Raw genomic sequence first — 16,869 nt, 5'->3', positions numbered from 1 at the left:
TTTAACCTAGTGAAAAACAAATTCAGCTAAATAATCCAATAGACTTTTGAGGCAATAGTGTCATATTTAAGATCAAAATATCATAAAGCAGGTTTCTATCCACATATCTTTAAGCAATTTTTGGCTAGATTAAGACACAGAGGTTCAAATAAAATGTTCAAAATGTGTATAAAAAAACTTGCTTTAGGTGGAAACATTGTTCCCTGTCGATACTTCACTCGTACTGCGTCTTGTTAAAGATGCTTATGGGGAAAACTCCTTTTTCTCCGATGTCTGAGGCCTTTTTTAGTAATGCAGTGTAATTGCACGTCTATTGGTTCGTGCAGTGAATATAAAATGAACCAATGGCTCGGCAGAGGAGTTAAAAGAGCAAATTTTAATGAGCAAATTTCTGGAGTTGCTTCAAATGCCGCACCGTTTCTGTCACACCGCTGACGGTCACGGCGAGTGCGCTTGGGCTCGTCCCATGCTTGGGAATGTCCTTATTGTGAAGATATGAGTCTCACATCTCTGCGCTCATGGAAAGCTTTCTTTTCAGAAAGGGAATCCGCCCCTCGCACCCTTGCACTTTCTTCCTCCCAGGAGCCTGTTAGGAAAAGCCACTTCTTCCTCCCAGACCAGCGTCCCTCTGCGGCTGTAAGTGACATGGTCTCATTTGGAGGGAGTGAGTGTGACCCCACAGATGACAGCATGTCGCTAGATGCTTCAGATGCGGAAGAGCTGTCAGGCTCTTACATCAACCACGCCCCCATGCCATCTGCACAGCCCAGCACATCCAGCCTGGGCATGGACGCCAAACTGTTCCGCGTACTGTCAAAGGCTGTAGAGGAGCTGGGTCTGGAGTAGTCCCCACCTAAGGGGAGCCCACCCACAGCTGATTGGATGAGTGGTTCTTAACGAGGCGCATCCAGGCATGCTACATCCAGTCAACATGCTACACCATTCTTCCTGGAGGTCCACGACAAGATCACCAAGTCTTGGCATGGCCCCTACTCAGCTCGCCTCTGTAACTCTTCTTCATCCGCCCTCACGACTGTTGATGGCACCGAATAAAAAAGTTATGACAAGCTGCCTCCCCTGGATAAGCTTTGGTGGCCACACCAAAGGGTCTCCGGTCATGAAGCAGAGACTTTCCAAATGGATAATTGACGCTATTAGGCTAGCACACTCTTCTTTGGGCCTTCAATGCCCCATGGGAGTAAGACCATTCGACTAGAGGCGTGGCCTCTTTCTGGGCTTGGTCTAGAAATGTGTCCATTACAAATATTTGTGCAGCGACCAGCTGGGCCACGCTGTCCACATTAACCAGATTTTACAGTCTGGATGTCCCAACCTTACAGGCACTGGTCCTTTCTGCATAGCAGGGCACTTTGTCATATGACTACCAGTTTGGAGTTTGCGTCCTTCAAGAATGCTCTTGGCCCTCATTGAGTTCCGAGGTTGTACCAGACCTCTCTGAGTTTGGCCCCATTACATTTATATAGCGCTTTTCTAGGCACTCAAAGCACTTTACATAGTCAGGGGTATCTCCTCATCCACCACCAGTGTGCAGCATCCACCTGGATGATGCAACGGCAGCCATAGTGCGCCAGAACGCTCACCACACACCAGCTTACTGGTGGAGAGGAGACAGAGTGATGAAGCCAATCAGCAGATATGGGGATTGTTAGGAGGCCATGATGGTCCGAGGCCAATGGACAAATTTAGCCAGGATGCCGAGGTCACACCTCTACTCTTTTCGAAAGACATCCTGGGATTTTTAATCCCACAGAGAGTCAGGGCCTCGGTTTAACTTCTCACCCGAAGGATGGTGCTTGTTGACAGTATAGTGTCCCCGTCACTACACTGGGATGCTAGGACCCACACAGACTACAGGGTGAAGCACCCCCTGCTGGCCTCACTAGCACCTCTTTCAGAAGCAACCTAGTTTTCTCAGGACGTCTCCCATCCGATACTGACCAGGCTCAGCCCTGCTTAGCTTCAGTGGGAAACTGGTCTTGGGCTCCAGGGTGACATGGCTGCCGGCAAGTGTACTATGCCATGCTATGTAGCTACACGACTCAGTCGTCGCTTCAGTCGAAGTAATCTGAGGATCCTATGGTGATGTGGCGCTTATATAGTCAGATGCCCCCTATGGCGGGCTTTGGTGGGCTTTACCACCATAGGATCATGCAGCTCGCTGCCAAGCATTTGGTTCGTTTTATATTAAGTGCACGAACCAATGGCTGTGCAGTTACACTGCATTATTAAAAAAGGCTTCAGTCATCTGAGAAAAGGGAGTTTTCCCCATAAACGTCTTTAACAAGACGCAGTACCCGTTCCATGCCTCAGGGAACCGAGGTTACGTTAGTAACCGAGTATGTTTTATTCAGTAAGAATACATTTGATTGCAAAGGAAACAGGTTTACCAGGAAAATTCATAGTTGTGCATCAAAAAAGGTGTGACTTTGCCTGAACAAGTTACATGAATAAATATTTCTCTCAGAGAACAAATGAAAGCATGTTGCTCTGGTCATTCTAAAATGCCAGAGCCAAAGCCTGTAATAAAATTGTTTGGATATTGCTAACAAATATGTTCCTCAGAGCATTTTGTTTTAAGTTATTTATTGCATGAGCCACAGTGGTATTTGATATTTCTATTTTGTGCCATTTTACATTTTTGTTATTTCTGTTTTTTTTTTTTGTTTTTTTTTGATAATCTGATTTCCAAGTCATTTGTGAAAAACAGATCTTGGGAAAGTATCTGATTTACTTTGGTTAATTCGCAGCGCAGCGTGATATAAAAATACCCCAAAGACATGTGATTCTCTGGGGTCTAGTGAGATTAGCCTTTCTTCACTTCAAAAGTCCAATTACTCCATCCCTTGAATAAATATCACTCTCTTCCTCTGTCCTTTAAGTCCATTTCCACTTTTCTCTCAGATGACTTTGTAAACTAGTGACTGAAAGCAACAGAAAATAATCTCCATATGTGAAATACATCAGCTCTTCTCTTCTACTCAGTTTTTCTCTCGTCAATTCTTCTTCAGTGATTTTGGTCTTCAATATGTTTTAAAGAATATGACTAGCACAGAAAAGAGCTCTGAGTCTGTTTCTCAGCTTAGCTTTAATTTTATTTCAGGTATATCTGTGTTTATCCTGTGAACTTTTTTCAAAGAATCTTGAGCATTCATACCACAATGTAATTTCCACTGCATCAGATTATGTACTGAGATTATTAGCATTCTCTGGTGAAAATGATATTTTAATAAAACGTAGGTATCATTTGTCAAATATACTTTTGTAATAACTCTAAATATATCTAAAATATATTAAAATCATTTTTGTATTATTATTTTATTATTTATTACTGGGTTTTTTTTTGGAAGTACATAAACAATTTGAAAAAATAAGAAAAGGGATAAAGAAAACTTATAAGTTAAACTACTTGTAAGTACTTACAAAAACTTGTAAGTTAAACTACTTGTACAAACAAACAATAGAAAAATGTCTATATTTATGAGTTGCATCTGTTGCACACTGCAGCATCATGTCAAGTAGTGACCCAGGAAGAATTGAAGGAGTACTCAACCAGATGCCCTGTTCTCCTATAGAGCCTGTTCATCCCAGGGGAGCCATGACACTTTCACTGAGTCTGTAAACACAGAACAGCACTCGGTCGTTTGAGCAACAGTTTGTGTGTGGCATTGTACTGGTATCAGAGTCCTGGCTGAATGGACTTTTGAGTTGTTTTTGTTTTTACATTTTTCGAATATAACTGCTATTAAAAAAAATACACACATAATTACTGCACACCAAACCTAATACTACACCAAAAATACATATTATTTGAGAATTAATAAACATAGTTTTCTTTATTCTTGAATCCCTTTCATGTCAAGTTGCCGGAAGCTCCTAAAAGATGTGTTTGCAGATGTAGCTCACTTCTTGAAGCAATTTTGTCCCCAAAGTAACTAAACACCCACTGGAGAAAGGTGCCTTGCTTATTGCCTGAGAGGCTGATACTGCATCTTTCTCCATTTGCAAAGTTGTAACATCATGGTGGCAGAGCTTACATTAATTAATCAATTATGCATCAAATGTCTGATTGGTTCCAGATAACTATTACGGCACCCCAAAGCCCCCTGCAGAGCCCAGCCCACTGCTGCTGAATGTAGCTGAGCAGCTGTTGCCAGGTGCTACACCCAGATCACAGGGCAAACGCAGACGTAACAAGTCCGTAAGCAACATGCAAAAGGCTGGCATCGAGCCGCCCGAGGAGGAGAGGCCCGTCATCAACGGCAACGGAGTGGCCATCACCCCAGGTGAGGAGCTCTTAATCAGTTTAAGAAGAAGAGAGATCTTGTCATGATCTTTCCGGTGTAGTAAGTTAATTTACAGCTGTGACCTCAGATCAGAGTTACTATCATAGAGATGATTACTGTGGGGCCACTAGGTGCATCATGTATCATAGCAACCGCCTCCATTCTAAATTACCTCATAGTAACCACTGTTGTCAGGGCGATAGCCTAGCAACTGTCGTGCCAGCATGTTATCACATTCCCTGGTTTTCATTCTCTGTGGGGTGGGAATGTGCAGACATCAAGTCTGAAAAAATCTTTTGTTTTATTCTGGCTTTAATACAGCAGCATGACATAGTGCATTAGAATCTAACACAGTGAGAGAATTGTTGACATATAGTAATATAAAGAACTGGCACAGGATTTATTTATTTTTTTATAGCTCAGCGCACTTTCAATTCAACATGAAATCAAAACTGACCCTGTTTGCTTTCTTAATACAAGTTCCTGCTCTTATTGTGAGGAGAAAAAATATAATACTTGCTCTGCTTCAAAAATATCTTTCAGTTAACATCGCTGTAACAATAAAAGAACGTTCTTAGTACGGGAATAAGGAGGTGGGAACCGGCGAACATTCAAATCAAACTTTAATAGCCAAATAAACACAAAACAGTAACCCTCGCGGATGACTGCCATGCACAAACAAGACCAAAACACAAAATAAAACCCAGGCATCGCCCTCTCTCTTCCTTCACTGTCTTAACTCCTCTTTTATCCTTCCGGAGCTCCTCCGTGGGGACTCGAGAATGGTGAGTGGCGCAGGTGTCGCTCATTTCCAATTACTCCACCGGCCTCGCTCCATTCCCACGGCTCTCGTCCCTTTCCCACTCGTCACATATCCCCATCACCCCTCGCAGGCTAGGGGGTACTCCCGAGACTCCCCCTCTGGGGGAACCTATCATGGTGGCCGCGGGTACCTGGGGGTAAGAACAGACAGATGAGGCGAGAGATAAGGAGACAGAAGGATGAGGAGTGACAGAGATGAGAGAGGGGAGAGAGGAGAAAAATAAAAAATCTTGTTCTGGTTCCCCGACACACTGCCACTCGGCACTCCACCAGCTGGGTAAACTCTTCCGTGGTGCCTGGCAACAGCACTGGATAGCCCTCGGTGGACGATACAACACTCCTCTGCCGCCCAGTGGACGGCAACAGCTCCTCCAGATTCGGGCAGCTGGCAGGAGTCCCCCGTTCTCTGCTATCATCCGCCATCATGGCGGACGGCAGCAGGCTCTGGCCTTCAATTCAATTGTGAGGGAGCGGCAATTCCTCCGCTCCCTCACGGTGTCCTTCCTTCTTCCCGGGTTTCGGCACCAATGGAACAATAAAAGAACGTTCGTTCTCCACCGGCCTCGCTCCGTCCACACCCCACTCGTCACAATCACTTAGACTGGAAATAATGTTAACCAAAGGCCAACTAGCTCTTTAGCCATCGTTTTCTAAGGTTTTCTAAAATCTTGCCAGTATTAATTTGATGTTGCTTAATGTTGATTTACAGTAGTGATGTTTATGGCAATAATGGCAAATAAAGAACCTAAAGGGGTAGTTTTCCCAAAAATATCAATTCTGTTATCATTTGCCCAACCTCATGTCGCCCAAACCTATATGATGTTCATTCATATGTTCTAAAGTGTTACCAAGATTTTTGTACCTCCACTGAACTTCTACCAAAACTTTTATGCTTCCAAAAGTACATTAAGGCATTGCAACAGAAATCCATATGAACTGAGCTGTTAAGTCCAAGTCTTCTCCTCTATATGTTGAATAGATTTAATTCAGGCTGTTTTTTACAAAACCACAATCAAATCAAATCAAATATGGTAAATGGTAGCTTACCTGTATTTGCTTGACATGTGAGAACAAACCTAATTGGTTCTTGTGCCTTAAGCAGGTACAGTATCATAGTTGAGTTTTATTTGTGTTTCAAAGATGAATGAAAGTCTTATGAGTCTGGAACAACACAAGACTGAATAATTGATGACAAAATGTTCATTTTTGGGGGCCAACCAACCCTTCAGCCTTCACATCCTAGTGAATTGCAAATGGTGTTTGTTAACTTCACTATCAAGCATCAACTTTTGTCTTTGAAAGCTTTTCTTTGGGGAATAGAAACCATTAAGACATTTTTGACAGCAAGTAGGAGTATATAATTAAGCTAAAATATTCATGTGGATAACCCAAATAATTTGACCATTGGATTTTATGTGAAATGTTTGAGCTCATATTGAAATCTTTGACTTTTCAATGCACTTTTTGGTATCTTGCAATATCTGAGACACATTGTTAGGAGATAAGAATATTCTTTATTTCTGTTGTGCACCATCTTAGATGTATTGTTTTGGTATTTACAGTATATAAAACCAATATATGGTTTTTACATGCCTGGAAAATATTCTCAATTTTTCCACCATTGGCAAGTGTGGCAAAAAGACGATGTGCACCTTTGATGATTTTAAATGTCTTAATAGGCAGCTCACTAGGTCTTGGAGCAGAGCTTGTGTGTGTGGAATTGAGTGAAGCTGTCCTCTCATTTTTCAGTTGATTAAAACATCAGTACTGCTGAATGTTATGGGATTCAGTATCTTTTTTCTTTCGTCTCTCCCTCTCTCTTCCCCTCGATCTGTCTTTTGCAACTTTCCTATGGGACCTCCAACCTCCATAACTCAAACTAGGACACGTTCAGCTATCTATTTTTTTCCTCCTCTATCTCTCACTTTCTCGCTGTAGACTCCATTCTAATCACTCCGCTCTTATTTCACCGTCTCAGTCCGGCTAACCCCATCTCTGTCTGTTCTTCCTTCATGTCTTCTGTAGTTCTTTCTCAAACATACCCCTCTTACAGTGACCTGCTTTTCAATTCTCTCAGAATCTCCAAATCTCAGTTACATCTCCCTCTCATAAATATTTTATCTGTCTGTCTTGCTCACATTCACCGGTTACTCTGTAGTCTCGGACTCTGAGTTTCACCAGCCGTGCTGATAAAAGTTAGAGACATCTCCCAGAATATTGCGCTGGATTATTGTAAATTTGACAGCTTCTTTTTATAAGCATAGCTTCTCTTGGTGATTATTTTGTTGAATAATATTACACCGTTCACCTTTTTTTATCAACATCTAAACTCTGATTATTTTTAATTGATTGAATCAGAAAGGTAGGTCTGCAGTTTTTCTTGCTAAAATGTTATAGATATAGTTTAATTCAGGCAGTTTAAACAGTTTACTGGTTTTAGACTTTTCAGTATGATATTGATGAGAGTTTATTTGATTACATAGAGCACTATTTTTTTTTTTTAGGATTTGTTTTAAAAGCAATTTTTCTTGCATTTTTCAGAGTCCAGTGAACATGAAGACAAGAGTACAGACGCCTCAGGAGAGATGCCTACCACATGCCCCTCCGAGACCTCCACAGATGCCCCTAAAGAAGAGACAGAATCACCAAAATCACCTCCCAAACTGGACGAGAATGACGAGTTGGGTCCTCTGCCAGATAACTGGGAGATGGCTTACACTGAGAAAGGAGAAGTGTACTTTATAGAGTGAGTATCTGGATCGTTCTAATTATCAGTTAATTAGAATTTTAAATTATAATCAGCATTCAGTTATTTCATTTTTTTTACACTGAGATTTAAATTAATAGAATTAATAGTAATTTCGGAAAGAAAAAAAAAACATTGACTAGTATGCCATGTTTCGTTCACATGCCAAGCTAGATATATAAAATGTATGTATATAATATAATATGTATAATATACACTTTTTTTTGTTGCAAGATTTTAATTATAAAACCCTATATATATATATATATATATATATATATATATATATATATATTAATGTCAGCAACAATCAGAGTTGATGATGCCCATGGTTTTCCCACAGAACTTGGCTACTTTTAAACTGTTGTGGCAGGTTGCAGATTGTTTCTCTATATTTGACTAGAATGTTTGTATAGAAATATATTATATTCTACCAATGATAAACCTGTGCTAGATTATTATTTTAGTAAGGGAAGGACTTAAAATATTATCTAAAACAGGCAACTGCACAAACATGGACCAAAACCACTATAATCCAGCCACCTGAAGCATCTCTTTTAAATGCTAAAACTGTGTTGGACTGCACTGGATATACGCCCAGTTCTTATACATTTTCCATCATTTGATCTATAGATGAATCACTGTTGCCATGATCAATAAAAATGTACACAAACATCTCTGTTTAAAACATGGGTCATAATAGTGCAACATTAATTGTACCATACTTTTTAATTTCACCCCAGATGTTTAGGGACATCCACAAATTAATCATTCATTCGTTCAGAAATACATAGATTTTCATTATATAATGATGTTAGATAAAGATAATGCATCTTACTGATAATTTATTAATGTAAATGACATTTATAAAAAGCATACATAAATATACACACATCTGATTACTAGGAACATGTGTGTGTTCAGTCTCAAAACTGTGACTGTACAGTACTGTGTTTTTCCACAGGCACAGAAGTTATTTTCTGTTGTATCGTTCATAACAGAAGCTGTATGTGAGTGACTCCAAATGATGCGAGGACAGTCCGCCACTGCTTTATGAAACACCACACACACATACACAGTTTGCTCTGGCCCACACAGTGTGACTATTGAGGATTTAATGGAGTTGTCAAGCAGCCAATGGCGCCTTGTTTTTCTCGATCTCCCTCACAGACGGAGTGTCTTTAATTCTCAAACTGTAGACACTTCTCCATATGTCTATCTCTCACCATGAACACACACACACACTCATACTGGACCAGATTAATCATGACAAAATATCTCTGTACATGCATTTAGTCACATTTAAACTCCCAAAGAAACCAAACATAAGCTGCGGAAATGCATTGTGCCGGTAGAATGTATTTTTGTAATGGTTTTATATTTAAATAAAAAAAATTCTGTAAGAGAGAGGTGAATCATAAAGAGACACTGGGGAGGAAGACACAAAGATAGAGACAAAAGAGCAGCAGTGTGGAGTGTCATAGAGAACGAGCACTTCAAAGGTGCACCATCTTTTCGCCCATGGCTGCAATTTCTCTGGCCAGTCACTTGGCAGAGTGTCGTCAGTCGAGTCCCATCACTGAGACAGTCGAGTCTACCTTCCTCCCACTGATCTCAGAGCTGTTTCTTCTGTTCCTTTAGACAAATATGTGTCTCAAGTACACTAAACCCCAAAACGTACTGAATGTACTTGAATGTATAGTATACATGAAAAAAAATGCTTCTTTTTTGTTCTCTGAAATATGTCAGCATGAAATTAATAATACAACTTTTTGGAAGTAGCCTATTTGTTTAGCATTGCTGTCGAGCATCATGCCAAGCTATTTTGGGTTTTTTTTTAGTTTAGTTTAGTTTTTGTTTTGATTTGGTTTTGTTTTAAAAAAAAAAATTTGTTTAGTTTTTAGTTGTTTCATTTCGTTATGGCCATGTTCACACAGCAGCATAATACGGTTGTCAGTCCTGTATTTGAGTCTTTAATACTGTTACGTTCACAGACAGTTCGGTTATTTACAGGCGTGACACAGGCGCTGTGTGAACAGAACAGGACTGGAAAACTAGCTGTCTGTCACGTCATACAGTGCGAGAGGGAGTTGCTCTGCCACACAAATGCGCCTCTACTGTGTTATGTGTTTTCATGTGTGTTTTCAGTAACTTACAGTGATGGAGAAATGAGCTACGTGTCATCTGAAATTTTTAGATCCCGTCAGTTTTCCACCGGAGCCGCTCCCGTCAGTTTTGTGTTTTGTTAGCGGTTCAAATGCACCGCTCTCCACCTAAATTTAAAAGCTGCTGTTGGTTAATGAAGATTTGGCGAATTAACTCGCAGCTCTTTTGGACTCTTGTCATGTCAGAAAGTGATAAGACTTTCAGTTTTATGGACGTCTCCATCTTTGATTTTACTATGGACAAAAGTCTATCTCTATGGTTACTGGTAAGGAATACGGGCTTGAATTCCATTGCATGTTCATACAGTCAGTATTCTAAACAGACTGTAAGCTGCTATGTGAATGGTATATTTCGAGCCTGTAAAGAAAATGCGGTTGTCAATCCCAAAAACTGACAGTGTGAATGTAGCCTATTAGTGTCAGACCTTGTCAGTGCCCAAATAATAAGTTGCTAACCTGATCTCCAACATTCCAATCACATTATTTTTTGATGCCATTTAAATTGTGGCATTTTGTAGCAATCAACAGCATTTAAATCATTTCGCCATCAAATATCAAAAGCTGCCATCCACACTGACAATCAAAAATGAAATGGTATTGCACAACCCCATGCTAGCCCTTATGTTAATGTAAAACAATGTATAACATGGAAAACAAATAAGAACTTGAAGTTTTGGAGTCAGTAAAAGAGGGAATTTGTGAACTGCTTATACTTCACTGCTAACTCAATGTAATTGTAAATAATGGATGTAGCATTAATTAGCATAATTGGCTAATTAACAAGATGGTAATGTTGTATGAAATACTGAGAAGGTAGTACCAACATTTTAAATGGATCTCTGTCACATGCACACACTCACATTTACGTCATCAGTTGCTGTACTCTTATTGGTTCTTCACTAGATGGCCGTCATAGGAGCGGTCACACCGCAGGATTTCAGATGCTGTCAGAACTTTGTTGGAGGCTAAGATTAATTTCAAAGGCTATTAATTAGCCGTTGGTAAGCATGTTACACTACATAGCAGAAATCTGCCAATTTTGCCAAATCTTTCAAAAGAAATCTTTATTAAGACTCCTGAAATTTGTCTCAGAGGACAAAATTGTGAGGAAAAAAAAGTGTGCAAAAGTTTAGTGAAATCGCCGCTTATGTTTGGTTCTCTTCCCTCATAAGTCACTCAAATCTTCCTCACCATTTCTGTCCTCCTCCTCTATTTCCTGCTGTGCTAATGAGAAGCTTACAGCTAATTAAAAGTATCGATTGCCATTTTGTTAAGCTAAACTTTTTTCTCACCCTCGTTTGGAGATGAGATCTCCGGAGACTTCCTTTCAGTCTCTCTCGTCTTCTCAGCAAGATGATTTACAGCAGCAGTTTGCAGCACTCTCATCTCTCTCTCTTCCTCTTCATCTCTTTTCCTTTTCTGCTCCATTTCTCTTCTCTCCAGCCACAATACAAAGACGACGTCCTGGTTGGACCCCCGGCTTGCGAAGAAAGCGAAGCCCCCTGAAGAATGCAAAGAGAACGGTCAGTGTTTATCTTTAATTTCTCTCTATTTGTGACCCTGGACCACAAAACCAATCTCAAGTCACTGGGGTATATTTGTAGCAATAGCCAATCAAATTATTGATTTTTCTTTTATGCCAAAATTCATTAGGATATTAAGTAAAGATCATGTTCCACGAATATATTTTTTAAATTCCCTGCTCTAAATATATGAAAACTTAATTTTTGATTAGTAATATGCATTGCTAAGAACTTCATTTGGATGACTTTAAAGGTGATTTATTTTTATTTTTTTGCCCTCAGATTCCAGATTTTCAAATAGTTGTATCTCGGCCAAATATTTTACAAAATTGACCCTTATGACTGGTTTTGTGGTCCAGGGTCACATTTGTTTTGGCTCTGTTTGCTTTACTCTCCAAATGGATGGCCAAAAGACAAATGTTTAAACTACTGAAATAAAGCAACTAACCACAAGAGGCTGTGTTTTAGTGATTTTTCCACAGTTTTGAAGTGTTACTATACAAGACGTGAAGCAGAAATGGCTTATTGCTTTTAAAAAAAAGCAGCAAAGGTCTGATCTGATGATATAACAATGTTCCTAAAATTATTTAATCAAGGAATATACTGTAGATCATTAGCCTAACTGCAGGTTGTTCATGTCTTCTTAGAGCTTAAAAATAATCAAAATATTTTTTATGACATTTATGTAACTGCAGTATAAGGGCTATCAATGTGGGTTTTTTTGTTTAGTTTTTTTTCAAGTCAAACATTACTTTTATAATTGCTAGGTAAAATCGTGCAGCCTTTGTTATTGCCTTTCAAAGAAATTTGAATATTTTGTTAGGCAAACAAGGTCAAACAATCTTATAGACATGGAAGAAATGTCCAGAGCTGTATCTAGAGATGACAATATTCTAGAGCAGGAGTAGCCAGCACTGTTTCTGTAGGGCTATCATCCCTGCAAGTTTACTGTAACTTCAACCCTGATCAACCAGTTAATCAAGGTGTTCAGGATTACTTGAAAATTACAGCCAGAGGTGTTAGACAGGATTAAAACTCAACTCTGCAGGAAGGTAGCCCTCCAGGAGCAGGGTTGGCTACCCTGTTATAGAAATATGGGGTTAAACATACTTTCTCCAGAACTCCTGGGAGCAGAGAGATCAGGGGAAAAGCATACAGACTAAGCCTCGGCCAAGTCTGCACCATATCGTATTGGATTAGTTAAAGAGAACCAGAGGGGACAGTGCAATGTCATCTGAGTCGCAAACAGGTTCACCTGAGCCTGGCCAAAAATTCTCCATATCTGCTTCACCACCTCGGGGTGAAGCTTCCCCTCCCCGAGGTGGTGAAAAAATGGCTTTTAGAGAAAGGAGCTTCCCTTGGGCCCACACAGGGATCTGGTCCACCAGCTTGTACAAGAGGTGCTAACGCAGACCTCCTTGGTGGTTAATATAAGAGACCACTGCTGTGTTGTTGGTACACACCAACACCTGATGATTTCTTAGGTCTAGGAGAAAGGCTTTCAGGCAGTTGATGTGCCAATTGAGATGGCAAACACTCCACAGACCGCGGGCAGGGTGGCCACTAATTGCCGCACCCCAACTAGCGAGGGACGCATCTGTCGCTAGCATTACATGGCGATGAGGAGCTCCCAGCACCGAGCCCTGGGACAAGACCAAAGTTTTCCTCCACATGCCTAAGCTGCCATCAGACCGAGCAATCTCTGAAAAAGCTTAACAGTGAGTGACTGGCCTTCTATTGCTCTCTTGACTTCAGTGAGGATCGACTCAGTTCAAGCAGGGGGACAGACATGCCTGCATCGTAGTCGTATCCCACACCACGCCCAGATAAGTGGTACTCTGAGCTCTCTGAGCTAGAGAAATCACACTTTTCTTGGCATTTAGTCTTAACCACAATTCTTTTATGTGGGCAAGAACGACATCTCATTGTCAAACCGCCACTCATATAATTGAGTATGTGGATGCCCTGGAGTCACAGGGGTGCCAGACCTGCATCAACACATTTCGTGAAAGTGTGGGGTGAACGTGCAAGGCCAAAGGGAAGAAAATGGTATTTATAAGCTTTGCCCTCGAAAGCAAACCTCAGGAACTTTCTGTGATCGAGAAGGATGGAGACATGGAAGTAGGCGTCTTTTAGATTTGTCATTACAAACCAGTCCTCTGACCTGATCTGAGATATGACTTGTTTAAGTGTGAGCATCCTGAACTTCAGTCGCATGACTGAGAGGTTTAACTGACACAGATCTAAAATCAGACGCAACCCCCGTACTTCTTTGGAGCTATAAAGTACCGGCTTTAGAACCAAGACTCTCTTTAGTGATGAGGGACCACCTCGATGGCCTCCTTTCTCAAGAGAGTATTTACCTGTTGTTCCATTACCAAAGCCTGCTTGGGACCCACCAGGGTAGGAAGAATCCCGTTGAAGGAAAGTGGAGAAGAACCAAACTGGATTCTGTAACCCCTTTCTACAGTGTGCAGGACCCACTGAGACACATTTGGCAATAGTTTCCATGCTGATATAAAGTGTACTAAGGGAATCAGTCTCGAGAGACTGACCTCTAGTGTATTTTAAGCAGTGGACCTTCAGGGGATGGCCGAACTAGCTGTTCTAGAGACCACCGTAGAGGTGGTGAGCCTCTCAGTACCGCTAGGTTTCTGTGCGGTAGCTGAGAGAAGCGCTCGCGGAAGGGTTGGCAGACTGATCTCCTAAAGGCACTGAGAAGAGACAGTCACTGTGTAATGCAGTGAATCCCGCTCTACCCCAGAGGAGCCTGCCCTCAGAAGTCCTGAGGCAATGGCTCCAGGACTTCTTGGTCAAGTTTTGGCTTGAAACCCACGACCCAGATCGTCATTTAGACCCCTGGTCCCGACGCGGGGGAGTGTGAGAGGCGACGCTCTGCTTCTGGGTGTCTCTGTAAGAGGAGCCAGTACTGCTCCCACCCAGCAGCCCCCAGAGCTGGAGAGCGGTGAAGGAAGGGACCACTGAAGTGCCGCCGCTTGCTTGCGAGCCTCCTGGTACATGTTACATGGTACAACAGAGTTGACAGCATTGCCGAACAGGCCTAAAGGTACAATCGGGTTGTCGAGAAGGAAGACCCTGTCCTTTTCCTTCATGTCTGACAGGGTCAACCACAGATGATCAGCAGTCCTCCTATCAGAGTTAATCTCCTGTCTTCATCCAGCTATTTAAGCAGGCCAGCTTGGTAGACCTGTAACACCGCCATGGTGTACAGACATGCACCAGCCTGACCTGCTTTTGCTTACCCCTTGCCCATCAGTGCTCGTCTTCAAGGACGATGCTGCACCTGGGGACACAGCGTCTGTTCAACCTGAGGCATCACCCTGTAACCGTGCTCATTCAAGAACCCCCGCTAGTGTGTCATGAGTGGTTGCCATGGCATTGCTATGTGTTTGTGAAAGGATGTTTGGTAGGGCATTGCAAAATTGCTTGAGTGTTTGTGAGCTTGGTCGTGCAAAACTTTACCCCATGGTGTCAGGATGTTTTGGATGGTTGCTAGGGCATCCCTAGAATCCCTAAATGTTTTAAGTGAGTTCTAGAACACATTTAAGGTTTTTCTGGATGTCTCTGGTGTGTTTCTGGAATGTTTGCCATGGTTGCCAAAGGCATTGCTATGTGGTTGCTAACTGATTATTTTTACCATTAATTATACAGCCACTAGGGTGTTCTGGATGGATGGAGAATGGGGGAAGGCAGGCTCCATCATGGAGGACAGAAAACGCTCATCCTGTTTACTTCTCTGCAGTTTCGGCTTGTTTCTCGCTCGGCCAGTCAATGTTTCAAATGTTTCACTTAGCCACAGTGCTCCATTCGTGGAATGCTAGTGAATGCTTCCTTCTCGAAGCATATGCAAGGGAAGCCACTCGCAATGCGGGAACACACACAGACTGTGTGTATCCTCATTCGTAATGTAGCGTGGGCATGGGGAACACATAACAGTCTGTATCTCTATCTACTCTTGCCCATTAAATGTTTTGTCTTAGCCTCAGCTTTAGACATGGTAGAGCTTATTGGGACAAATAAAGACCAAATAAAGAAAGTATGACTGACAAAACACAGAGCACTTGCTGAGTGACAGAAATCTGACCCTGGTAGCATCGCATGTGCTTTTATAGCTACCTGGTTGTTACATCACCCGCCCATGAAATCTCGCCCATCTACTGGACTGATTACACATGTGATTTAGAGCGTGGTCATGCTGGAGACTTTCCCGTAGTGTTCAACACAGTTTGAGTTCTTGTAGGGGAACAGTTAGCAACCTTGGCAATGACCTACAACATCCAAGCATTGTTGTTGAAAGGTGTGCACAGGTTAGCTCCATAGTAGCAACTACCTAGCAGCATACTAGCAACCACCAAGAACACTTAGTGTCCATCTCATAATGTCCTACCAACCCTAGAACACCCTAGCAGCAGTATAGAAACACCCTGGTAACCACCTAGAACATCCTGGCCACCATCTACCAATGCCATATCAACCACTCATAAATGCTAAAACAAACACTCTGAACAACTTAGGAACCACACTGCGGCATTGTAGTGACAAGTTTTGCACAGAACCGCCAAGAACACCCTAGCAAACACTTTAAAAGTGCTCAGAACTCAGAATGCCTTAGTTTTGCGCAACCAAGAACCTCTCAGAAACACCTTAGCAATTTTGCAAAATGCTACCAAACATCCCTTAAAACTGCATACCAATGCCATGGCAACCACCCAGAACACCAAATAAACCACTTAGCTTTGCCTTAGCAACCACTCAAAACAACCTGACATCATGGAGGAAAGGTTTTCAAGTACCTAAAAAAAAAAAACATATTACAACCGTACCTAATATCCCTTATGGGAGCCATCCAGAACACCGTAGTGGCCGTATAATTAATGGAAAAAATACTCAGATCAGTTAGCAACCACATAGCAATGCTTTGGCAGCCATGGACAACACTCCAGAAACACACCAGAGACATCCAGAAAAACCTTAACAATGTTCAATAACTCACTTAGAACATTTAGGGATTCTAGGGATGCCCTAGCAACCACCCAAAACATCCTGACACCATGGGGGAAAGTTTTGCACGACCAAGCTCACAAACACTTGAGCAATTTTGCAATGCCCTACCAAACATCCCTTCACAAACATATAGCAATGCCATGGCAACCACTCATGACACAGTAGCAACCACCAAGCAATGCCCTAGCAACCACTCAGAACATTCTAGTATCACGGCGGGAAATTGTACACTGGAAAACACCTCTCAACGTATTCTACATCAAGTGTAATAATCCATTTTTTCA

General features: G+C 41.7%; 1 protein-coding gene across 9 annotated transcripts in view; it reads left to right on the top strand.

Annotated features, from left to right (window-relative positions):
• The window catches only part of LOC132099039 (membrane-associated guanylate kinase, WW and PDZ domain-containing protein 2-like), a 230,025-nt gene that overhangs the window by 128,014 nt on the left and 85,142 nt on the right, over nucleotides 1-16,869 (top strand). For all 9 annotated transcript variants that reach the window (XM_059505420.1, XM_059505419.1, XM_059505418.1 and 6 more), the window contains exons 4-6: nucleotides 4,098-4,304; nucleotides 7,668-7,872; nucleotides 11,481-11,560. In XM_059505420.1, the coding sequence (XP_059361403.1) occupies nucleotides 4,098-4,304; nucleotides 7,668-7,872; nucleotides 11,481-11,560 (492 nt within the window). The remainder of the gene's footprint in view (nucleotides 1-4,097; nucleotides 4,305-7,667; nucleotides 7,873-11,480; nucleotides 11,561-16,869) is intronic.

This window comes from Carassius carassius, chromosome 22, assembly GCF_963082965.1.
Source record: "Carassius carassius chromosome 22, fCarCar2.1, whole genome shotgun sequence".
NCBI classification, from domain to species: domain Eukaryota; kingdom Metazoa; phylum Chordata; class Actinopteri; order Cypriniformes; family Cyprinidae; genus Carassius; species Carassius carassius.
The sequence above is the reverse complement of the archived record's forward strand: the minus strand, read 5'-3'. Positions and strand labels throughout refer to the sequence as shown.